The sequence below is a fragment of the Salvelinus fontinalis genome, unplaced genomic scaffold, assembly GCF_029448725.1.
Source record: "Salvelinus fontinalis isolate EN_2023a unplaced genomic scaffold, ASM2944872v1 scaffold_0025, whole genome shotgun sequence".
Classification (NCBI taxonomy): Eukaryota; Metazoa; Chordata; class Actinopteri; order Salmoniformes; family Salmonidae; genus Salvelinus; species Salvelinus fontinalis.
The window spans coordinates 197,442-224,463 of record NW_026600234.1 but is presented as its reverse complement, the minus strand read 5'-3'; the positions used below and the strand labels follow the sequence as shown (position 1 = coordinate 224,463).

The window sequence follows — 27,022 nt, the reverse complement described above, 5'->3', positions numbered from 1 at the left end:
AGTGATTACAGCTGGCTGGAGACATCAGGAGACATCAGGAGACATCAGGTTCTAAGTAGTGCAGTGATTACAGCTGGCTGGAGACATCAGGAGACATCAGGTTCTAAGTAGTGCAGTGATTACAGCCGGCTGGAGACATCAGGAGACATCAGGAGACATCAGGTTCTAAGTAGTGCAGTGATTACAGCCGGCTGGAGACATCAGGAGACATCAGGAGACATCTGGTTTTAAGTAGTGCAGTGATTACAGCCGGCTGGAGACATCTGGAGACATCAGGAGACATCAGGTTCTAAGTAGTGCAGTGATTACAGCCGGCTGGAGACATCAGGAGACATCAGGAGACATCTGGTTTTAAGTAGTGCAGTGATTACAGCCGGCTGGAGACATCTGGAGACATCAGGAGACATCTGGTTTTAAGTAGTGCAGTGATTACAGCCGGCTGGAGACATCTGGAGACATCAGGAGACATCAGGTTCTAAGTAGTGCAGTGATTACAGCTGGCCGGAGACATCTGGAGACATCAGGAGACATCAGGTTCTAAGTAGTGCAGTGATTACAGCCGGCTGGAGACATCAGGTTCTAAGTAGTGCAGTGATTACAGCCGGCTGGAGACATCAGGAGACATCAGGTTCTAAGTAGTGCAGTGATTACAGCTGGAAGAGCTGTGAGATCAGGTGCGTCAGTTAGGCTAAATAAAGACAAGGTATTCTATTCCCGCTGGAGACGAGGAGAGGAGAGGAGAGGAGAGGAGATGGTAGGAGGGGACAGGCGAGGAGATGAGATGATAGGACAGGAGAGGAGAGGAGGGGACATGAGAGGAGAGGAGATGATAGGAGAGGAGAGGAGAGGAGAGGAAACTACAGATAGATCAGGTGAAATGAGGTTGCATTCTGCTTTTCATGAACAGACTCTCCAGGAGTCCTCTGTTTCCAAACGATTCCCTCCAGTCATCCATCTGCTGCTGTCTCTATCTCTCTCTGCACTCTGGGTACGTTCCAAATGGCTGTGGTTCACCAGGGGACTCTGTGCCAACAACACTAGGGGACTCTGCGCCAACAACACTAGGGGACTCTGCGCCAACAACACTAGGGGACTCTGTGCCAACAACACTAGGGGACTCTGTGCCAACAACACATATATTTATGTCACAGGAGCTTTACACTGTCATCCCTAGTGAACCACAGCTTTACACTGTCATCCATAGTGACCCACAGCTTTACACTGTCATCCCTACTGACCCACAGCTTTACACTGTCATCCCTAGTGACCCACAGCTTTACACTGTCATCCCTAGTGAACCACAGCTTTACACTGTCATCCCTAGTGACCCACAGCTTTACACTGTCATCCCTAGTGACCCACAGCTTTACACTGTCATCCCTAGTGACCCACATCTTTACACTGTCATCCCTAGTGACCCACAGCTTTACACTGTCATCCCTAGTGACCCACATCTTTACACTGTCATCCCTAGTGACCCACATCTTTACACTGTCATCCCTAGTGACCCACAGCTTTACACTGTCATCCCTAGTGACCCACAGCTTTACACTGTCATCCCTAGTGAACCACAGCTTTACACTGTCATCCCTATTGAACCACATCTTTACACTGTCATCCCTAGTGAACCACATCTTTACACTGTCATCCCTAGTGAACCACATCTTTACATTGTCATCCCTAGTGACCCACAGCTTTACACTGTCATCCCTAGTGACCCACAGCTTTACACTGTCATCCCTAGTGAACCACATCTTTACTCTGTCATCCCTAGTGACCCACAGCTTTACACTGTCATCCCTAGTGACCCACATCTTTACACTGTCATCCCTAGTGAACCACAGCTTTACACTGTCATCCCTAGTGAACCACATCTTTACACTGTCATCCCTAGTGAACCACATCTTTACACTGTCATCCCTAGTGAACCACAGCTTTACACTGTCATCCCTAGTGAACCACAGCTTTACACTGTCATCCCTAGTGAACCACATCTTTACACTGTCATCCCTAGTGACCCACAGCTTTACACTGTCATCCATAGTGACCCACATCTTTACACTGTCATCCCTAGTGAACCACAGCTTTACACTGTCATCCCTAGTGAACCACATCTTTACACTGTCATCCTTAGTGAACCACATCTTTACACTGTCATCCCTAGTGAACCACATCTTTACACTGTCATCCCTAGTGAACCACAGCTTTACACTGTCATCCCTAGTGAACCACAGCTTTACACTGTCATCCCTAGTGAACCACATCTTTACACTGTCATCCCTAGTGACCCACAGCTTTACACTGTCATCCATAGTGACCCACATCTTTACACTGTCATCCCTAGTGAACCACAGCTTTACACTGTCATCCCTAGTGAACCACATCTTTACACTGTCATCCCTAGTGACCCACAGCTTTACACTGTCATCCCTAGTGACCCACATCTTTACACTGTCATCCCTAGTGAACCACAGCTTACACTGTCATCCCTAGTGAACCACAGCTTTACACTGTCATCCCTAGTGACCCACAGCTTTACACTGTCATCCCTAATGACCCACAGCTTTACACTGTCATCCCTAGTGACCCACAGCTTTATACTGTCATCCCTAGTGACCCTAGTAAAGTGGATCTGCTCAATAGCATATAGACTATAAATGCCACTGGGCATGCAGCCATACTGAGCAGTAACTACAGTATGTGGTGGGCTATGTTCATTCTGTATCGTGGCTGAGTGGGCGCGGAAGTGTCATTTTAAACGGCAGGACCCAGCAGGCGTAGGGGAGGGAGGATGACGATGTAGCACAGTGTTGTTGCCACACACCCCGAGCACTGTTTGAAAACACTGTGGCGCCCTCCACCGCTCGATACGCACAGCCAGCCAATCGGAGCAAAGAGAGAGCGATTGATAGCTAGAGAGAGAGAGATTGATAGAGAGAGAGAGAGAGATGGAGAGAGAGAGAGCGAGATGGAGAGATGGAGAGAGAGAGAGAGAGATGGAGAGAGAGAGAGATTTATAGGCAGAGAGAGATTGATAGTTAGAGAGAGAGATTGATAGTTAGAGAGAGAGATTGATAGTTTGATAGTTAGAGAGAGAGATTGATAGTTAGTGAGAGAGAGATTGATAGAGAGGGAGAGAGGGAGAGAGGGAGAGAGGGAGAGAGAGAGAGAGAGAGAGAGAGAGAGAGAGAGAGTGGGAGAGAGACGTTACAGAGAGCTGGTAGTCTCATCCACCAAACTACCAGGTGTGAAACAGGGAAGAGACTCAGGGGGTATGCTCATTTGGTATAGTGCAGACCTAACTCACTCTATTCAATTAATCAAAACAGGAACATTTTACATTTGGCTAGAAATTAATAAGGAAATGATCTCAACAGAGAAAAATGTCCTCCTGTGTGCTACCTATATCCCCCACACTAGAATCCCCATACTTTAACTATGACAGCTTCTCCATCCTAGAGGGGGAGATCAATCATTTCCAGGCCCAGGGACATGTACTACTCAGTGGCGACCTAAATGCCAGAACTGGACAAGAACCTGACACCCTCAGCACACAGGGGGACAAACACCTACCTGAAGGTGACAGCATTCCCTCCCCCATATGCCCCCCTAGGCACAACTATGACAACATAACCAACAAAAACAGGCCACAACTCCTTCAACTCTGTCGCATGCTGGGCCTGTACAAAGTCAATGGTAGGTTTCGAGGGGACTCCTATGGTAGGTTCACCTATAGCTCATCTCTTGGCAGTAGTACTGTAGACTACTTTATCTCTGACCTCAACCCAGAGTCCTATGGTAGGTACACCTATAGCTCATCTCTTGGCAGTAGTACTGTAGACTACTTTATCTCTGACCTCAACCCAGAGTCCTATGGTAGGTACACCTATAGCTCATCTCTTGGCAGTAGTACTGTAGACTACTTTATCTCTGACCTCAACCCAGAGTCCTATGGTAGGTACACCTATAGCTCATCTCTTGGCAGTAGTACTGTAGACTACTTTATCTCTGACCTCAACCCAGAGTCCTATGGTAGGTACACCTATAGCTCATCTCTTGGCAGTAGCACTGTAGACGTATTTATCTCTGTCCTCAACCCAGAGTCTCTCAGAGGGTTCACAGTCAGCCCACTGACACCCCTATCAGATCACAGCAAAATCACAGTCTACTTGAACAGAGCAATACTCAATTACGAGGCATCGAAGTCAAACAAACTGTATACTATTAAGAGATGCTGTAGATGGAAGGAATGTAGTTTATAAACCTACCAAACAACTATTGGCCAACAACAAATCCAATCCCTCCTAGACAACTTCTTGGACAAAATGTTTTCTTGTAATAGTGAAGGTTTAAACTTAGCAGTAGGAAGCCTGAACAATATATTTAACCTATCAGCAGAAAACCTAAGATAACTAACAACAATGACAAATGATTTTGACGAATAATGTAAAAACCTAAGAAAAGAAATTGAAGAACCTATCCAACAGAAACACATAAAGACCCAGAAAATCTGAAACGTTCACTACGGTGAAACACTAAAAACAGAAATTCACAAAGAAAAAAGGAGGAACAACAGAAAGCAGCTCAATTAAGCGTTAATTCAACATTAATATTTTAAACCAAAGCCTGATCACCACAATCCACAAAAGTGGAGACAAATTTGATTAGTTACCGTAGAGTATGCGTCAGCAGCAATCTCGGGAAATAATAATCCTCTGCATTATCATTAACAGCAGACTCCAATATTTCCTCAGTGAAAACAATGTCCTGAGAAAATATTAAAATCAGCTTTTTTACCAAAATACCATATGACAGACCACGTATACACCCTGCACACCCTTATTGACAAACAAAACAAAAGTAAAGTATTTTCATGCTTTTGTTGATTTCAAAAAAGCTTTTGACTCATGAGGGTCTGCTATACAAATTGATGGAAAGTAGTGTTAGGGGTAAAACATATGACATTATAAAATCCATGTACACAAACAACAAGTGTGCGGTTAAAATTGGCAGTAAACAGAATTCTTTCGTCAGAGCCGTGGGGTGAGACAGGGATGCAGCTTAAGCCCCACCCTCTTCAACATATATCAACAAATTGGCGCGTGCCCTAGAACAGTCTGCAGCACCCGGCCTCACCCTACTAGAATCTGAGAGTCAAATGTCTACTGTTTGCTGATGACCTGGTGCTTCTGTCACCAACCAAGGAGGGCCTACAGCAGCACTTATATCTTCTGCACAGATTCTGTCAGACCTGGGCCCTGACAGTAAATCTCAGTAAAACAAAAATAATGGTGTTCCAAATCATGAGAAAACCAAAAGATAATTACCTGACACGTTGGAAAGAATTAACAAAAAACAGAGCAAACTAGAATGCTATTTGGCCCTAAACAGAGAGTACACAGTGGAAGAATACCTGACCACTGTGACTGACCCTAAACAGAGAGTACACAGTGGCAGAATACCTGTCCACTGTGACTGACCCTAAACAGAGAGTACACAGTGGCAGAATACCTGTCCACTGTGACTGACCCTAAACAGAGAGTACACAGTGGCAGAATACCTGACCACTGTGACTGACCCAAACTTAAGGAAAGCTTTGACTATGTACAGACTCAGTGAGCATAGCCTTGCTATTGAGAAAGGCCGCCGTAGACAGACCTGACTCTCAAGAGAAGACAGGCTATGTGCACACTGCCCACAAAATGAGGTGGAAACTGAGCTGCACTTCCTGACATCCTGCCAAACGTATGACCATATTAGAGACACATATTTCCCTCAGATTACACAGATCAACAAAGAATTTAAAAAAAAACCCGATTTTGATAAACTCCCATATCTACTGGATGAAATACCACAGTGTTCCACCACAGCAGCAAGATTTGTGACCTGTTGCCACAAGAAATGGTCAACCAGTGAAGAACAAACACCATTGTAAATACAACCCATATTTATGTTTATTTATTTGCCCTTTTGTACTTTAACTATGTGCACATCATTACAACACAGTATATATATACATTATATGACATTTGAAATTTCTTTATTCTTTTGGAACTTTTTAAGGGTAATGTTTACTGTTAATTTTTGCTTTGGCAAAATGTTAACATATGTTTCTCATGCCAATAAAGCCCTTGAATTGAATTGAATTAGAGAGAGAGAGAGAGAGAGAGAGAGAGAGAGAGAGAGAGAGAGAGAGAGAGAGAGAGAGAGAGAGAGAGAGAGAGAGAGAGAGAGAGAGAGAGAGAGAGAGAGAGAGAGAGAGAGAGAGAGAGAGAGAGAGAGAGAGAGAGAGAGAGAGAGAGAGAGAGAGAGAGAGAGAGAGAGAGAGAGAGAGAGAGAGAGAGAGAGAGAGAGAGAGAGAGAGAGAGAGAGAGAGAGAGAGAGAGAGAGAGAGAGAGAGAGAGAGAGAGAGAGAGAGAGACAGACAGACAGACAGACAGACAGACAGACAGACAGACAGACAGACAGACAGACAGACAGACAGACAGACAGACAGACAGACAGACAGACAGACAGACAGACAGACAGACAGACAGACAGACAGACAGACAGACAGACAGACAGACAGACAGACAGACAGACAGACAGACAGACAGACAGACAGACAGACAGACAGACAGACAGACAGACAGACAGACAGACAGACAGACAGACAGACAGACAGACGCAGAGAGAGAGACAGACAGACAGATGCAGAGAGAGAGAGAAATGCAGAGAGAGAGACAGACAGACAGGCAGAGAGAGAGAGAAATGCAGAGAGAGAGAGACAGAGATGCAGATATCCAGAAAATGCCTGAGCACAGCACAGTCCCCTCCCCATCAGCCAATCACATGGCCCATCAGTCAGCTAATTGATGATATCTCCATTGTCTCCCCTCCCCTCCCCTCCCCTCCCCAGTCCCCTGTAATTGCAGAGCTGTTTAGAGAGGGCAAATCATTATTTATGAAATATTGGAGTAACAAATGGCAGAGTAGATATTAAGGAGAGGGATGTCTGAGATCAGACAGAGTTGGACGGGTCTGCCACATCCCCTGCGGGCCACCTGCCCAGCAAGCCTTCCAGCCTGGAGGGGGAAAACCTGCAGTCATCACAAAGTGGATGTATTTACAGCTCCCTCTGACCCACTCACCAATCAGAGGGAGGAACGGCGGTCGCTAGGCGGGTGAAAAACAACTGTGTTTGTGTTTGAGAATACACTGCTAATCAGAATCCCTCAGAGAGAGAGAGAGAGACATATTCTATACTAGAACCAATCAACGTAGAGAAATATTCTAGACCAGAACCGTTCGATGTAGAGACATATTCTAGACCAGAACCACTCGATGTAGAGACACATTCTAGACCAGAACCACTCAATGTAGAGACACATTCTAGACCAGAACCACTCAACGTAGAGACACATTCTAGACCAGAACCACTCGACGTAGAGACACATTCTAGACCAGAACCTCTCGACGTAGAGACACATTCTAGACCAGAACCACTCAATGTAGAGACACATTCTAGACCAGAACCACTCAACGTAGAGACACATTCTAGACCAGAACCACTCGACGTAGAGACACATTCTAGACCAGAACCTCTCGACGTAGAGACACATTCTAGACCAGAACCACTCAACGTAGAGACATATTCTAGACCAGAACCAATCAACGTAGAGACACATTCTAGACCAGAACCACTCAACGTAGAGACACATTCTAGACCAGAACCACTCAACGTAGAGACACATTCTAGACCAGAACCACTCAACGTAGAGACGCATTCTAGACCAGAACCACTCAACGTAGAGACACATTCTAGACCAGAACCACTCAACGTAGAGACGCATTCTAGACCAGAACCACTCAACGTAGAGACACATTCTAGACCAGAACCACTCAACGTAGAGACACATTCTAGACCAGAACCACTCGACGTAGAGACACATTCTATACCAGAACCACTCAACGTAGAGACACATTCTAGACCAGAACCCCTCAACGTAGAGACACATTCTAGACCGGAACCACTCAACGTAGAGACATATTCTAGACCAGAACCTCTCGACGTAGAGACACATTCTAGACCAGAACCACTCGACGTAGATACACATTCTAGACCAGAACCCCTCAACGTAGAGACACATTCTAGACCAAAACCACTCAACGTAGAGACACATTCTAGACCAGAACCTCTCGACGTAGAGACACATTCTAGACCAGAACCACTCAACGTAGAGACACATTCTAGACCAGAACCTCTCGACGTAGAGACACATTCTAGACCAGAACCACTCAACGTAGAGACACATTCTAGACCAGAACCAATCAACGTAGAGACACATTCTAGACCAGAACCCCTCAACGTAGAGACACATTCTAGACCAGAACCCCTCAACGTAGAGACACATTCTAGACCAGAACCACTCAACGTAGAGACACATTCTAGACCAGAACCACTCAACGTAGAGACATATTCTTGACCAGAACCACTCAACGTAGAGACACATTCTAGACCAGAACCACCAATCAGTGCCAATTGTGACACATGTCCCTTATGACTTAGCTGTGAATCAGGATCTCTGATTGGCTGTGTTCAATTTGTGTATTTGGCTAACACGTTGGGAGAGGCTATGTGTATAGCTAGTTACCTCAAAGTATCATAGCCTAGTATCATGACAGCATAGCCTATCAAATAATGTAGCTAGCTAGCTATAAACAAAACGTAGCTACTCCTCAGCCCGCGGTGTATATATGTATAACAGATATGAATTTGTTCTTAACTGAATTTGCCTAGTTAAATAAAGGTTCAACCAACAACAACAATGGACGGCCATTATTCACTCTTATTAGCCCAGTGAATTACTCTACCACATGTCCACATGGCAAGGGGGCGGACCACACCGTACTGCCTCTGAGCAATTGGCCATCATTGTCATAATGCTACATTGTCGGTTGTTTAAAAAAAAATCTATGTTTTATTTTTTTTTAAACTGAGGCCGCGAGACTTCAGTAATGACCTTCCGTTCCTCTCGTTTCTAGCAAGGGAACACATCTCCCTCGCTACATTTACACATGTTCTCCAATGACAACATCTCTTGAGTTTTTCTGTTATCGAAAGAGACCTTTTCCCTGTCGTCTGCGTGTTTCAGAACACCCTGGAGTCCTGTAACATCTGCAGTAAACCCATCATGGAGCGTATCCTGCGGGCGACAGGGAAGGCCTACCACCCCCACTGCTTCACCTGTGTGGTGTGTCAACGCAGCCTGGACGGTATCCCCTTCACCGTGGACGCTGCCAACCACATCCACTGCATCGACGACTTCCACAAGTAAGGGGGCTGCCGCCAACTCACACTCACACAGAGGAACACACACACACCCAAGTATGTTCATTTTATTGGCTAATAAATGGCCTGTACATTAAGTTGTGAAGAGAAACAGAAGTTAAAAAGGTCTAACCTCACGTTCAGAAAGTAAACGAGTCTTGTGAAGTAAAAAACCCTGCTGGTTAATTCCTCATGACGAAGTTAACATAGCAGGGGTAGAAAGACGCCTGAGCAGAGTCCACACTTGTGTTTTTCAGGTGAAACAGAAGTTAGGTTGAAAATACGGTGTCCCTGAAAACCAGAAACATTCACTTTCTACTAACGCCGCTAACCGTGTGACAAGCCTGACTTCACCAAAGCAGTCTGATCGGGTTCCCATGCCAACGCCGCTAACGGTGTGACAGGCCTGACTTCAACAAAGCAGTCTGGTCGGGTTCCCATGCCAACGCCGCTAACGGTGTGACAGGCCTGACTTCAACAAAGCAGTCTGGTCGTGTTCCCATGCCAACGCCGCTAACGGTTTGACAAGCCTGACTTCAACAAAGCAGTTTGGTCGTGTTCCCATGCCAACGCCGCTAACGGTGTGACAAGCCTGACTTCAACAAAGCAGTCTGGTCGGGTTCCCATGCCAACGCCGCTAACGGTGTGACAAGCCTGACTTCAACAAAGCAGTCTGGTCGTGTTCCCATGCCAACGCCGCTAACGGTGTGACAAGCCTGACTTCAACAAAGCAGTCTGGTCGTGTTCCCATGCCAACGCCGCTAACGGTGTGACAAGCCTGACTTCAACAAAGCGGTCTTTGGTCGCGTTCCCATGCCAACGCCGCTAACGGTGTGACAAGCCTGACTTCAACAAAGCGGTCTTTGGTCGCGTTCCCCTGCTCAGACGTTGCACACATCAACCAATGGTTGCGTGCCACGTCAACATTTGTGTCATCGACTGACAGATTGCAATAACATATGATGGGGTTAACTGATATGTAAAATACTTATCCAGGCGCTGTAATATCTGGCGTCAGCAACGCCTGGGCAGAAGATTGCACCCTTTATGTCAACGAACAGATGAGGCTGTTTTCACCAACCCACCAACCAACTCGCTTCCTGGTTCTGAGCCAATCACAAAGCCATCACCCACATCACTTCCTGGTTCTGAGCCAATCACAAAGCCATCCCCCACATCACTTCCTGGTTCTGAGCCAATCACAAAGCCACCACCCACCTCACTTCCTGATTCTGAGCCAATCACAAAGCCATCACCCACATCACTTTTCTGGTTCTGAGCCAATCACCAAGCCACCTCACTTCTTGATTCTGATGTATGTCTTTAGTTCAGTCACCTGCAGTTAGAAGATCACTAATTGAATACACAGTTTATTTTTATGTACATTCAAATGTTTTCTCTCCCCCTCCCCTCTGTCCCCCTCCCCCTCCCCTCTGTCCCCCTCCCCCTCCCCTCTGTCTCTCTCCCCCTCCCCTCTGTCCCCCTCCCCCTCCCCTCTGTCTCTCCCCCCTTCCCCTCTGTCTCTCTCCCCCTCCCCTCTGTCTCTATCCCCCTCCCCTCTGTCTCTCTCCCCCTCCCCTCTGTCTCTATCCCCCTCCCCTCTGTCGCTATCCCCCTCCCCTCTGTCTCTCTCCCCCTCCCCTCTGTCCCCCTCCCCCTCCCCTCTGTCTCTCTCCCCCTCCCCTCTGTCCCCCTCCCCCTCCCCTCTGTCTCTCTCCCCCTCCCCTCTGTCTCTCTCCCCCTCCCCTCTGTCTCTATCCCCCTCCCCTCTGTCTCTCCCCCCTTCCCCTCTGTCTCTCTCCCCCTCCCCTCTGTCTCTATCCCCCTCCCCTCTGTCTCTCTCCCCCTCCCCTCTGTCCCCCTCGCCCTCCCCTCTGTCTCTCCCCCCTTCCCCTCTGTCTCTCTCCCCCTCCCCTCTGTCTCTATCCCCCTCCCCTCTGTCTCTCTCCCCCTCCCCTCTGTCTCTATCCCCCTCCCCTCTGTCGCTATCCCCCTCCCCTCTGTCTCTCTCCCCCTCCCCTCTGTCCCCCTCCCCCTCCCCTCTGTCTCTCTCCCCCTCCCCTCTGTCCCCCTCCCCCTCCCCTCTGTCTCTCTCCCCCTCCCCTCTGTCTCTCTCCCCCTCCCCTCTGTCTCTATCCCCCTCCCCTCTGTCTCTCTCCCCCTCCCCTCTGTCTCTCTCCCCCTCCCCTCTGTCTCTCTCTCCCTCCCCTCTGTCTCTCTCCCCCTCCCCTCTGTCTCTCTCCCCCTCCCCTCTGTCTCTCTCCCCCTCCCCTCTGTCTCTCTCCCCCCTCCCCTCTGTCTCTCTCCCCCCCTCCCCTCTGTATCCCTCCCCCTCCCCTATGTCTCTCTCCCCCCCTCCCCTCTGTCTCTCTCCCCCTCCCCTCTGTCTCTCTCCCCCCTCCCCTCTGTATCCCTCCCCCTCCCCTATGTCTCTCTCCCCCCTCCCCTCTGTATCCCTCCCCCTCCCCTATGTCTCTCTCCCCCCTCCCCTCTGTCTCTCTCCCCCTCCCCTCTGTCTCTCTCCCCCCTCCCCTCTTTCTCTCTCCCCCTCCCCTCTGTCCCCCTCCCCCTCCCCTCTGTCTCTCTCCCCCTCCCCTCTGTATCCCTCCCCCTCCCCTATGTCTCTCTCCCCCCTCCCCTCTGTCTCTCTCCCCCTCCCCTCTGTCTCTCTCCCCCCTCCCCTCTGTCTCTCTCCCCCTCCCCTCTGTCCCCCTCCCCCTCCCCTCTGTCTCTCTCCCCCTCCCCTCTGTCTCTCTCCCCCTCCCCTCTGTCTCTATCCCCCTCCCCTCTGTCTCTCTCCCCCCTCCCCTCTGTCTCTCTCCCCCTCCCCTCTGTATCTCTCCCCCTCCCCTCTGTATCTCTCCCCCTCCCCTCTGTCCCCCTCCCCCTCCCCTCTGTCTCTCTCCCCCTCCCCTCTGTCTCTCTCTCCCTCCCCTCTGTCTCTCTCCCCCTCCCCTCTGTCTCTCTCCCCCTCCCCTCTGTCTCTCTCCCCCTCCCCTCTGTCTCTCTCCCCCTCCCCTCTGTCTCTCTCCCCCTCCCCTCTGTCTCTCTCCCCCTCCCCTCTGTCGCTATCCCCCTCCCCTCTGTCTCTCTCCCCCTCCCCTCTGTCTCTCTCCCCCTCCCCTCTGTCTCTCTCCCCCCTCCCCTCTGTCTCTCTCCCCCTCCCCTCTGTCTCTCTCCCCCTCCCCTCTGTCTCTCTCCCCCCCTCCCCTCTGTCTCTCTCCCCCCTCCCCTCTGTCTCTCTCCCCCCTCCCCTCTGTCTCTATCCCCCTCCCCTCTGTCTCTCTCCCCCTCCCCTCTGTCTCTCTCCCCCCTCCCCTCTGTCTCTCTCACCCTCCCCTCTGTCTCTCTCCCCCCTCCCCTCTGTCTCTATCCCCCTCCCCTCTGTCTCTCTCCCCCTCCCCTCTGTCTCTCTCCCCCTCCCCTCTGTCTCTCTCCCCCTCCCCTCTGTCTCTCTCCCCCCTCCCCTCTGTCTCTCTCCCCCTCCCCTCTGTATCTCTTTCCTCCCTCTGTCCCCCTCCCCACTGTCTCGCTCTCCCCCTTACATCTCTCTCCTCTATCTCCCCCTTTACATCTCTCCCTCTCTCTCCTCCCTCTCTCCCCCTTTTCACTGTCTCTCTCCTCTCTCTCAATCTCCTCTGTTTCTCTTCCCCTCCTCTCTCTCTCCCCATTACATCTATCTCCCTCTTTCTCCTTCTCTCTGTCTCTATCTCCCCTCTGTCTCTCTCCCTCTCCCCTCTCTCTCTCTCTCCTCTGTTTCTCTCCCCTTCCCCTCTCTCTCTCCTCTCTCTCTCTCCCCTCCCCTCTGTCTCTCCTCTCCCCTCTGTCTCTCTCTCATCCCTCTCTTCCCCTTCCCTCTACTCCTCTGTCTTTCCCCTCCTCCCCTATTAGGAAGTTTGCCCCTCGTTGCTGTGTGTGTTCAGAGCCCATCATGCCAGCTCCAGGCCAGGAGGAGACTGTTCGTATCGTGGCCTTGGATCGAGACTTCCACGTGCAGTGTTACCGCTGTGAGGTGTGTATCTATAATGTTACCTCTGTGAGGTGTGTATATACAGTGTTATCTCTGTGAGGTGTATATCTACTATACAGTGTTACCTCTGTGAGGTGTGTATCTATAATGTTACCTCTGTGAGGTGTGTATCTACTATACAGTGTTATCTCTGTGAGGTGTGTATCTACTATACAGTGTTACCTCTGTGAGGTGTGTATCTACTATACAGTGTTATCTCTGTGAGGTGTGTATCTATAATGTTACCTCTGTGAGGTGTGTATCTACTATACAGTGTTACCTCTGTGAGGTGTGTATCTACTATACAGTGTTACCTCTGTGAGGTGTGTATCTACAGTGTTATCTCTGTGAGGTGTGTATCTACTATACAGTGTTACCTCTGTGAGGTGTGTATCTATAATGTTACCTCTGTGAGGTGTGTATCTACTATACAGTGTTATCTCTGTGAGGTGTGTATCTACTATACAGTGTTACCTCTGTGAGGTGTGTATCTACTATACAGTGTTATCTCTGTGAGGTGTGTATCTATAATGTTACCTCTGTGAGGTGTGTATCTACTATACAGTGTTATCTCTGTGAGGTGTGTATCTACTATACAGTGTTACCTCTGTGAGGTGTGTATCTACTATACAGTGTTACCTCTGTGAGGTGTGTATCTACTATACAGTGTTATCTCTGTGAGGTGTGTATCTACTATACAGTGTTATCTCTGTGAGGTGTGTATCTACTATACAGTGTTACCTCTGTGAGGTGTGTATCTACTATACAGTGTTATCTCTGTGAGGTGTGTATCTACAGTGTTACCTCTGTGAGGTGTGTATCTACTATACAGTGTTACCTCTGTGAGGTGTGTACCTACTATACAGTGTTACCTCTGTGAGGTGTGTATCTACAGTGTTACCTCTGTGAGGTGTGTATCTACTATACAGTGTTACCTCTGTGAGGTGTGTATCTACAGTGTTACCTCTGTGAGGTGTGTATCTACTATACAGTGTTATCTCTGTGAGGTGTGTATCTACTATACAGTGTTATCTCTGTGAGGTGTGTATCTACTATACAGTGTTACCTCTATGAGGTGTGTATCTACTATACAGTGTTATCTCTGTGAGGTGTGTATCTACTATACAGTGTTACCTCTGTGAGGTGTGTATCTACTATACAGTGTTACCTCTGTGAGGTGTGTATCTACTATACAGTGTTATCTCTGTGAGGTGTATATCTACTATACAGTGTTACCTCTGTGAGGTGTGTATCTATAATGTTACCTCTGTGAGGTGTGTATCTACTATACAGTGTTACCTCTGTGAGGTGTATATCTACTATACAGTGTTACCTCTGTGAGGTGTGTATCTACTATACAGTGTTATCTCTGTGAGGTGTGTATATACAGTGTTACCTCTGTGAGGTGTGTATATACAGTGTTACCTCTGTGAGGTGTGTATCTACTATACAGTGTTACCTCTGTGAGGTGTGTATCTATAATGTTATCTCTGTGAGGTGTGTATCTACTATACAGTGTTACCTCTGTGAGGTGTGTATCTACTATACAGTGTTACCTCTGTGAGGTGTGTATCTATAATGTTATCTCTGTGAGGTGTGTATCTACTATACAGTGTTACCTCTGTGAGGTGTGTATCTACTATACAGTGTTACCTCTGTGAGGTGTGTATCTACTATACAGTGTTACCTCTGTGAGGTGTGTATCTACTATACAGTGTTATCTCTGTGAGGTGTGTATCTACTATACAGTGTTATCTCTGTGAGGTGTGTATCTACTATACAGTGTTATCTCTGTGAGGTGTGTATCTACTATACAGTGTTACCTCTGTGAGGTGTGTATCTACTATACAGTGTTATCTCTGTGAGGTGTGTATCTACTATACAGTGTTACCTCTGTGAGGTGTGTATCTACTATACAGTGTTATCTCTGTGAGGTGTGTATCTACTATACAGTGTTACCTCTGTGAGGTGTGTATCTACTATACAGTGTTACCTCTGTGAGGTGTGTATCTACTATACAGTGTTACCTCTGTGAGGTGTGTATCTACTATACAGTGTTATCTCTGTGAGGTGTGTATCTACTATACAGTGTTACCTCTGTGAGGTGTGTATCTACTATACAGTGTTATCTCTGTGAGGTGTGTATCTACTATACAGTGTTACCTCTGTGAGGTGTGTATCTACAGTGTTATCTCTGTGAGGTGTGTATCTACAGTGTTACCTCTGTGAGGTGTGTATCTACTATACAGTGTTATCTCTGTGAGGTGTGTATCTACAGTGTTACCTCTGTGAGGTGTGTATCTACTATACAGTGTTATCTCTGTGAGGTGTGTATCTACTATACAGTGGTATCTCTGTGAGGTGTGTATCTACAGTGTTACCTCTGTGAGGTGTGTATCTACTATACAGTGTTATCTCTGTGAGGTGTGTATCTACTATACAGTGTTACCTCTGTGAGGTGTGTATCTACTATACAGTGTTATCTCTGTGAGATGTGTATCTACAGTGTTACCTCTGTGAGGTGTGTATCTACTATACAGTGTTACCTCTGTGAGGTGTGTATCTACTATACAGTGTTACCTCTGTGAGGTGTGTATCTACTATACAGTGTTATCTCTGTGAGGTGTGTATCTACTATACAGTGTTACCTCTGTGAGGTGTGTATCTACTATACAGTGTTACCTCTGTGAGGTGTGTATCTACTATACAGTGTTACCTCTGTGAGGTGTGTATCTACAGTGTTACCTCTGTGAGGTGTGTATCTACTATACAGTGTTTTCTCTGTGAGGTGTGTATCTACTATACAGTGTTACCTCTGTGAGGTGTGTATCTACTATACAGTCTTACCTCTGTGAGGTGTGTATCTACTATACAGTGTTATCTCTGTGAAGTGTGTATCTACTATACAGTGTTATCTCTGTGAGGTGTGTATATACAGTGTTACCTCTGTGAGGTGTGTATCTACTATACAGTGTTACCTCTGTGAGGTGTGTATCTACTATACAGTGTTACCTCTGTGAGGTGTGTATCTACTATACAGTGTTACCTCTGTGAGGTGTGTATCTACTATACAGTGTTATCTCTGTGAGGTGTGTATCTACTATACAGTGTTACCTCTGTGAGGTGTGTATCTACTATACAGTGTTACCTCTGTGAGGTGTGTATCTACAGTGTTACCTATGTGAGGTGTATATCTACTATACAGTGTTACCTCTGTGAGGTGTATATCTACAGTGTTACCTCTGTGAGGTGTGTATCTACTATACAGTGTTACCTCTGTTAGGTGTGTATCTACTATACAGTGTTACCTCTGTGAGGTGTGTATCTACTATACAGTGTTATCTCTGTGAGGTGTGTATCTATAATGTTATCTCTGTGAGGTGTGTATCTACTATACAGTGTTATCTCTGTGAGGTGTGTATCTATAATGTTACCTCTGTGAGGTGTGTATCTACTATACAGTGTTATCTTAGTGAGGTGTGTATCTACTATACAGTGTTATCTCTGTGAGGTGTGTATCTACAGTGTTACCTCTGTGAGGTGTGTATCTACTATACAGTGTTATCTCTGTGAGGTGTGTATCTACTATACAGTGTTACCTCTGTGAGGTGTGTATCTACTATACAGTGTTATCTCTGTGAGGTGTATATCTACTATACAGTGTTACCTCTGTGAGGTTTGTATCTACTATACAGTGTTATCTCTGTGAGGTGTGTATCTACTATACAGTGTTATCTCTGTGAGGTGTGTATCTACTATACAGTGTTACCTCTATGAGGTGTGTATCTACTATACAGTGTTATCTCTGTGAGGTGTGTATCTATAATGTTACCTCTGTGAGGTGTGTATCTACTATACAGTGTTATCTCTGTGAGGTGTGTATCTACTATACAGTGTTACCTCTGTGAGGTGTGTATCTACTATACAGTGTTACCTCTGTGAGGTGTGTATCTACTATACAGTGTTATCTCTGTGAGGTGTGTATCTACTATACAGTGTTATCTCTGTGAGGTGTGTATCTACTATACAGTGTTACCTCTGTGAGGTGTGTATCTACTATACAGTGTTATCTCTGTGAGGTGTGTATCTACAGTGTTACCTCTGTGAGGTGTGTATCTACTATACAGTGTTACCTCTGTGAGGTGTGTACCTACTATACAGTGTTACCTCTGTGAGGTGTGTATCTACAGTGTTACCTCTGTGAGGTGTGTATCTACTATACAGTGTTACCTCTGTGAGGTGTGTATCTACAGTGTTACCTCTGTGAGGTGTGTATCTACTATACAGTGTTATCTCTGTGAGGTGTGTATCTACTATACAGTGTTATCTCTGTGAGGTGTGTATCTACTATACAGTGTTACCTCTATGAGGTGTGTATCTACTATACAGTGTTATCTCTGTGAGGTGTGTATCTACTATACAGTGTTACCTCTGTGAGGTGTGTATCTACTATACAGTGTTACCTCTGTGAGGTGTGTATCTACTATACAGTGTTATCTCTGTGAGGTGTATATCTACTATACAGTGTTACCTCTGTGAGGTGTGTATCTATAATGTTACCTCTGTGAGGTGTGTATCTACTATACAGTGTTACCTCTGTGAGGTGTATATCTACTATACAGTGTTACCTCTGTGAGGTGTGTATCTACTATACAGTGTTATCTCTGTGAGGTGTGTATATACAGTGTTACCTCTGTGAGGTGTGTATATACAGTGTTACCTCTGTGAGGTGTGTATCTACTATACAGTGTTACCTCTGTGAGGTGTGTATCTATAATGTTATCTCTGTGAGGTGTGTATCTACTATACAGTGTTACCTCTGTGAGGTGTGTATCTACTATACAGTGTTACCTCTGTGAGGTGTGTATCTATAATGTTATCTCTGTGAGGTGTGTATCTACTATACAGTGTTATCTCTGTGAGGTGTGTATCTACTATACAGTGTTACCTCTGTGAGGTGTGTATCTACTATACAGTGTTATCTCTGTGAGGTGTGTATCTACTATACAGTGTTACCTCTGTGAGGTGTGTATCTACTATACTGTGTTACCTCTGTGAGGTGTGTATCTACTATACAGTGTTACCTCTGTGAGGTGTGTATCTACTATACAGTGTTATCTCTGTGAGGTGTGTATCTACTATACAGTGTTACCTCTGTGAGGTGTGTATCTACTATACAGTGTTATCTCTGTGAGGTGTGTATCTACTATACAGTGTTACCTCTGTGAGGTGTGTATCTACAGTGTTATCTCTGTGAGGTGTGTATCTACAGTGTTACCTCTGTGAGGTGTGTATCTACTATACAGTGTTATCTCTGTGAGGTGTGTATCTACAGTGTTACCTCTGTGAGGTGTGTATCTACTATACAGTGTTATCTCTGTGAGGTGTGTATCTACTATACAGTGGTATCTCTGTGAGGTGTGTATCTACAGTGTTACCTCTGTGAGGTGTGTATCTACTATACAGTGTTATCTCTGTATGGTGTGTATCTACTATACAGTGTTACCTCTGTGAGGTGTGTATCTACTATACAGTGTTATCTCTGTGAGATGTGTATCTACAGTGTTACCTCTGTGAGGTGTGTATCTACTATACAGTGTTACCTCTGTGAGGTGTGTATCTACTATACAGTGTTACCTCTGTGAGGTGTGTATCTACTATACAGTGTTATATCTGTGAGGTGTGTATCTACTATACAGTGTTACCTCTGTGAGGTGTGTATCTACTATACAGTGTTACCTCTGTGAGGTGTGTATCTACTATACAGTGTTACCTCTGTGAGGTGTGTATCTACAGTGTTACCTCTGTGAGGTGTGTATCTACTATACAGTGTTTTCTCTGTGAGGTGTGTATCTACTATACAGTGTTACCTCTGTGAGGTGTGTATCTACTATACAGTCTTACCTCTGTGAGGTGTGTATCTACTATACAGTGTTATCTCTGTGAAGTGTGTATCTACTATACAGTGTTATCTCTGTGAGGTGTGTATATACAGTGTTACCTCTGTGAGGTGTGTATCTACTATACAGTGTTACCTCTGTGAGGTGTGTATCTACTATACAGTGTTACCTCTGTGAGGTGTGTATCTACTATACAGTGTTACCTCTGTGAGGTGTGTATCTACTATACAGTGTTATCTCTGTGAGGTGTGTATCTACTATACAGTGTTACCTCTGTGAGGTGTGTATCTACTATACAGTGTTACCTCTGTGGGGTGTGTATCTACAGTGTTACCTATGTGAGGTGTATATCTACTATACAGTGTTACCTCTGTGAGGTGTATATCTACAGTGTTACCTCTGTGAGGTGTGTATCTACTGTACAGTGTTACCTCTGTTAGGTGTGTATCTACTATACAGTGTTACCTCTGTGAGGTGTGTATCTACTATACAGTGTTATCTCTGTGAGGTGTGTATCTATAATGTTATCTCTGTGAGGTGTGTATCTACTATACAGTGTTATCTCTGTGAGGTGTGTATCTATAATGTTACCTCTGTGAGGTGTGTATCTACTATACAGTGTTATCTTAGTGAGGTGTGTATCTACTATACAGTGTTATCTCTGTGAGGTGTGTATCTACAGTGTTACCTCTGTGAGGTGTGTATCTACTATACAGTGTTATCTCTGTGAGGTGTGTATCTACTATACAGTGTTACCTCTGTGAGGTGTGTATCTACTATACAGTGTTATCTCTGTGAGGTGTATATCTACTATACAGTGTTACCTCTGTGAGGTTTGTATCTACTATACAGTGTTATCTCTGTGAGGTGTGTATCTACTATACAGTGTTATCTCTGTGAGGTGTGTATCTACTATACAGTGTTACCTCTATGAGGTGTGTATCTACTATACAGTGTTATCTCTGTGAGGTGTGTATCTACTTCACAGTGTTATCTCTGTGAGGTGTGTATCTACTATACAGTGTTACCTCTGTGAGGTGTGTATCTACTATACAGTGTTACCTCTGTGAGGTGTGTATCTACTATACAGTGTTATCTCTGTGAGGTGTATATCTACTATACAGTGTTACCTCTGTGAGGTGTGTATCTATAATGTTACCTCTGTGAGGTGTGTATCTACTATACAGTGTTATCTCTGTGAGATGTGTATCTACAGTGTTACCTCTGTGAGGTGTGTATCTACTATACAGTGTTACCTCTGTGAGGTGTGTATCTACTATACAGTGTTACCTCTGTGAGGTGTGTATCTACTATACAGTGTTATCTCTGTGAGGTGTGTATCTACTATACAGTGTTACCTCTGTGAGGTGTGTATCTACTATACAGTGTTACCTCTGTGAGGTGTGTATCTACTATACAGTGTTACCTCTGTGAGGTGTGTATCTACAGTGTTACCTCTGTGAGGTGTGTATCTACTATACAGTGTTTTCTCTGTGAGGTGTGTATCTACTATACAGTGTTACCTCTGTGAGGTGTGTATCTACTGTACAGTCTTACCTCTGTGAGGTGTGTATCTACTATACAGTGTTATCTCTGTGAAGTGTGTATCTACTATACAGTGTTATCTCTGTGAGGTGTGTATATACAGTGTTACCTCTGTGAGGTGTGTATCTACTATACAGTGTTACCTCTGTGAGGTGTGTATCTACTATACAGTGTTACCTCTGTGAGGTGTGTATCTACTATACAGTGTTACCTCTGTGAGGTGTGTATCTACTATACAGTGTTATCTCTGTGAGGTGTGTATCTACTATACAGTGTTACCTCTGTGAGGTGTGTATCTACTATACAGTGTTACCTCTGTGAGGTGTGTATCTACAGTGTTACCTATGTGAGGTGTATATCTACTATACAGTGTTACCTCTGTGAGGTGTATATCTACAGTGTTACCTCTGTGAGGTGTGTATCTACTATACAGTGTTACCTCTGTTAGGTGTGTATCTACTATACAGTGTTACCTCTGTGAGGTGTGTATCTACTATACAGTGTTATCTCTGTGAGGTGTGTATCTATAATGTTATCTCTGTGAGGTGTGTATCTACTATACAGTGTTATCTCTGTGAGGTGTGTATCTATAATGTTACCTCTGTGAGGTGTGTATCTACTATACAGTGTTATCTTAGTGAGGTGTGTATCTACTATACAGTGTTGCCTCTGTGAGGTGTGTATCTACAGTGTTACCTCTGTGAGGTGTGTATCTACTATACAGTGTTATCTCTGTGAGGTGTGTATCTACTATACAGTGTTACCTCTGTGAGGTGTGTATCTACTATACAGTGTTATCTCTGTGAGGTGTATATCTACTATACAGTGTTACCTCTGTGAGGTTTGTATCTACTATACAGTGTTATCTCTGTGAGGTGTGTATCTACTATACAGTGTTATCTCTGTGAGGTGTGTATCTACTATACAGTGTTACCTCTATGAGGTGTGTATCTACTATACAGTGTTATCTCTGTGAGGTGTGTATCTATAATGTTACCTCTGTGAGGTGTGTATCTACTATACAGTGTTATCTCTGTGAGGTGTGTATCTACTATACAGTGTTACCTCTGTGAGGTGTGTATCTACTATACAGTGTTACCTCTGTGAGGTGTGTATCTACTATACAGTGTTATCTCTGTGAGGTGTGTATCTACTATACAGTGTTATCTCTGTGAGGTGTGTATCTACTATACAGTGTTACCTCTGTGAGGTGTGTATCTACTATACAGTGTTATCTCTGTGAGGTGTGTATCTACAGTGTTACCTCTGTGAGGTGTGTATCTACTATACAGTGTTACCTCTGTGAGGTGTGTACCTACTATACAGTGTTACCTCTGTGAGGTGTGTATCTACAGTGTTACCTCTGTGAGGTGTGTATCTACTATACAGTGTTACCTCTGTGAGGTGTGTATCTACAGTGTTACCTCTGTGAGGTGTGTATCTACTATACAGTGTTATCTCTGTGAGGTGTGTATCTACTATACAGTGTTATCTCTGTGAGGTGTGTATCTACTATACAGTGTTACCTCTATGAGGTGTGTATCTACTATACAGTGTTATCTCTGTGAGGTGTGTATCTACTATACAGTGTTACCTCTGTGAGGTGTGTATCTACTATACAGTGTTACCTCTGTGAGGTGTGTATCTACTATACAGTGTTATCTCTGTGAGGTGTATATCTACTATACAGTGTTACCTCTGTGAGGTGTGTATCTATAATGTTACCTCTGTGAGGTGTGTATCTACTATACAGTGTTACCTCTGTGAGGTGTGTATCTACTATACAGTGTTACCTCTGTGAGGTGTGTATCTACTATACAGTGTTACCTCTGTGAGGTGTGTATCTACTATACAGTGTTATCTCTGTGAGGTGTATATCTACTATACAGTGTTACCTCTGTGAGGTTTGTATCTACTATACAGTGTTATCTCTGTGAGGTGTGTATCTACTATACAGTGTTATCTCTGTGAGGTGTGTATCTACTATACAGTGTTACCTCTATGAGGTGTGTATCTACTATACAGTGTTATCTCTGTGAGGTGTGTATCTATAATGTTACCTCTGTGAGGTGTGTATCTACTATACAGTGTTATCTCTGTGAGGTGTGTATCTACTATACAGTGTTACCTCTGTGAGGTGTGTATCTACTATACAGTGTTACCTCTGTGAGGTGTGTATCTACTATACAGTGTTATCTCTGTGAGGTGTGTATCTACTATACAGTGTTATCTCTGTGAGGTGTGTATCTACTATACAGTGTTACCTCTGTGAGGTGTGTATCTACTATACAGTGTTATCTCTGTGAGGTGTGTATCTACAGTGTTACCTCTGTGAGGTGTGTATCTACTATACAGTGTTACCTCTGTGAGGTGTGTACCTACTATACAGTGTTACCTCTGTGAGGTGTGTATCTACAGTGTTACCTCTGTGAGGTGTGTATCTACTATACAGTGTTACCTCTGTGAGGTGTGTATCTACAGTGTTACCTCTGTGAGGTGTGTATCTACTATACAGTGTTATCTCTGTGAGGTGTGTATCTACTATACAGTGTTATCTCTGTGGGGTGTGTATCTACTATACAGTGTTACCTCTATGAGGTGTGTATCTACTATACAGTGTTATCTCTGTGAGGTGTGTATCTACTATACAGTGTTACCTCTGTGAGGTGTGTATCTACTATACAGTGTTACCTCTGTGAGGTGTGTATCTACTATACAGTGTTATCTCTGTGAGGTGTATATCTACTATACAGTGTTACCTCTGTGAGGTGTGTATCTATAATGTTACCTCTGTGAGGTGTGTATCTACTATACAGTGTTACCTCTGTGAGGTGTATATCTACTATACAGTGTTACCTCTGTGAGGTGTGTATCTACTATACAGTGTTATCTCTGTGAGGTGTGTATATACAGTGTTACCTCTGTGAGGTGTGTATATACAGTGTTACCTCTGTGAGGTGTGTATCTACTATACAGTGTTACCTCTGTGAGGTGTGTATCTATAATGTTATCTCTGTGAGGTGTGTATCTACTATACAGTGTTACCTCTGTGAGGTGTGTATCTACTATACAGTGTTACCTCTGTGAGGTGTGTATCTATAATGTTATCTCTGTGAGGTGTGTATCTACTATACAGTGTTATCTCTGTGAGGTGTGTATCTACTATACAGTGTTACCTCTGTGAGGTGTGTATCTACTATACAGTGTTATCTCTGTGAGGTGTGTATCTACTATACAGTGTTACCTCTGTGAGGTGTGTATCTACTATACAGTGTTACCTCTGTGAGGTGTGTATCTACTATACAGTGTTACCTCTGTGAGGTGTGTATCTACTATACAGTGTTATCTCTGTGAGGTGTGTATCTACTATACAGTGTTACCTCTGTGAGGTGTGTATCTACTATACAGTGTTATCTCTGTGAGGTGTGTATCTACTATACAGTGTTACCTCTGTGAGGTGTGTATCTACAGTGTTATCTCTGTGAGGTGTGTATCTACAGTGTTACCTCTGTGAGGTGTGTATCTACTATACAGTGTTATCTCTGTGAGGTGTGTATCTACAGTGTTACCTCTGTGAGGTGTGTATCTACTATACAGTGTTATCTCTGTGAGGTGTGTATCTACTATACAGTGGTATCTCTGTGAGGTGTGTATCTACAGTGTTACCTCTGTGAGGTGTGTATCTACTATACAGTGTTATCTCTGTGAGGTGTGTATCTACTATACAGTGTTACCTCTGTGAGGTGTGTATCTACTATACAGTGTTATCTCTGTGAGATGTGTATCTACAGTGTTACCTCTGTGAGGTGTGTATCTACTATACAGTGTTACCTCTGTGAGGTGTGTATCTACTATACAGTGTTACCTCTGTGAGGTGTGTATCTACTATACAGTGTTATATCTGTGAGGTGTGTATCTACTATACAGTGTTACCTCTGTGAGGTGTGTATCTACTATACAGTGTTACCTCTGTGAGGTGTGTATCTACTATACAGTGTTACCTCTGTGAGGTGTGTATCTACAGTGTTACCTCTGTGAGGTGTGTATCTACTATACAGTGTTTTCTCTGTGAGGTGTGTATCTACTATACAGTGTTACCTCTGTGAGGTGTGTATCTACTATACAGTCTTACCTCTGTGAGGTGTGTATCTACTATACAGTGTTATCTCTGTGAAGTGTGTATCTACTATACAGTGTTATCTCTGTGAGGTGTGTATATACAGTGTTACCTCTGTGAGGTGTGTATCTACTATACAGTGTTACCTCTGTGAGGTGTGTATCTACTATACAGTGTTACCTCTGTGAGGTGTGTATCTACTATACAGTGTTACCTCTGTGAGGTGTGTATCTACTATACAGTGTTATCTCTGTGAGGTGTGTATCTACTATACAGTGTTACCTCTGTGAGGTGTGTATCTACTATACAGTGTTACCTCTGTGGGGTGTGTATCTACAGTGTTACCTATGTGAGGTGTATATCTACTATACAGTGTTACCTCTGTGAGGTGTATATCTACAGTGTTACCTCTGTGAGGTGTGTATCTACTATACAGTGTTACCTCTGTTAGGTGTGTATCTACTATACAGTGTTACCTCTGTGAGGTGTGTATCTACTATACAGTGTTATCTCTGTGAGGTGTGTATCTATAATGTTATCTCTGTGAGGTGTGTATCTACTATACAGTGTTATCTCTGTGAGGTGTGTATCTATAATGTTACCTCTGTGAGGTGTGTATCTACTATACAGTGTTATCTTAGTGAGGTGTGTATCTACTATACAGTGTTATCTCTGTGAGGTGTGTATCTACAGTGTTACCTCTGTGAGGTGTGTATCTACTATACAGTGTTATCTCTGTGAGGTGTGTATCTACTATACAGTGTTACCTCTGTGAGGTGTGTATCTACTATACAGTGTTATCTCTGTGAGGTGTATATCTACTATACAGTGTTACCTCTGTGAGGTTTGTATCTACTATACAGTGTTATCTCTGTGAGGTGTGTATCTACTATACAGTGTTATCTCTGTGAGGTGTGTATCTACTATACAGTGTTACCTCTATGAGGTGTGTATCTACTATACAGTGTTATCTCTGTGAGGTGTGTATCTACTTCACAGTGTTATCTCTGTGAGGTGTGTATCTACTATACAGTGTTACCTCTGTGAGGTGTGTATCTACTATACAGTGTTATCTCTGTGAGGTGTATATCTACTATACAGTGTTACCTCTGTGAGGTGTGTATCTATAATGTTACCTCTGTGAGGTGTGTATCTACTATACAGTGTTATCTCTGTGAGATGTGTATCTACAGTGTTACCTCTGTGAGGTGTGTATCTACTATACAGTGTTACCTCTGTGAGGTGTGTATCTACTATACAGTGTTACCTCTGTGAGGTGTGTATCTACTATACAGTGTTATCTCTGTGAGGTGTGTATCTACTATACAGTGTTACCTCTGTGAGGTGTGTATCTACTATACAGTGTTACCTCTGTGAGGTGTGTATCTACTATACAGTGTTACCTCTGTGAGGTGTGTATCTACAGTGTTACCTCTGTGAGGTGTGTATCTACTATACAGTGTTTTCTCTGTGAGGTGTGTATCTACTATACAGTGTTACCTCTGTGAGGTGTGTATCTACTATACAGTCTTACCTCTGTGAGGTGTGTATCTACTATACAGTGTTATCTCTGTGAAGTGTGTATCTACTATACAGTGTTATCTCTGTGAGGTGTGTATATACAGTGTTACCTCTGTGAGGTGTGTATCTACTATACAGTGTTACCTCTGTGAGGTGTGTATCTACTATACAGTGTTACCTCTGTGAGGTGTGTATCTACTATACAGTGTTACCTCTGTGAGGTGTGTATCTACTATACAGTGTTATCTCTGTGAGGTGTGTATCTACTATACAGTGTTACCTCTGTGAGGTGTGTATCTACTATACAGTGTTACCTCTGTGAGGTGTGTATCTACAGTGTTACCTATGTGAGGTGTATATCTACTATACAGTGTTACCTCTGTGAGGTGTATATCTACAGTGTTACCTCTGTGAGGTGTGTATCTACTATACAGTGTTACCTCTGTTAGGTGTGTATCTACTATACAGTGTTACCTCTGTGAGGTGTGTATCTACTATACAGTGTTATCTCTGTGAGGTGTGTATCTATAATGTTATCTCTGTGAGGTGTGTATCTACTATACAGTGTTATCTCTGTGAGGTGTGTATCTATAATGTTACCTCTGTGAGGTGTGTATCTA

At 44.6% G+C, this 27,022-nt stretch overlaps 1 protein-coding gene across 5 annotated transcripts in view; it reads left to right on the top strand.

Annotated features, from left to right (window-relative positions):
* LOC129842243 (lipoma-preferred partner homolog) overlaps positions 1–27,022 on the top strand; it is a 650,654-nt gene that overhangs the window by 583,137 nt on the left and 40,495 nt on the right. For all 5 annotated transcript variants that reach the window (XM_055910714.1, XM_055910711.1, XM_055910715.1 and 2 more), the window contains 2 exons: positions 9,135–9,313; positions 13,202–13,322. In XM_055910714.1, the coding sequence (XP_055766689.1) occupies positions 9,135–9,313; positions 13,202–13,322 (300 nt within the window). The remainder of the gene's footprint in view (positions 1–9,134; positions 9,314–13,201; positions 13,323–27,022) is intronic.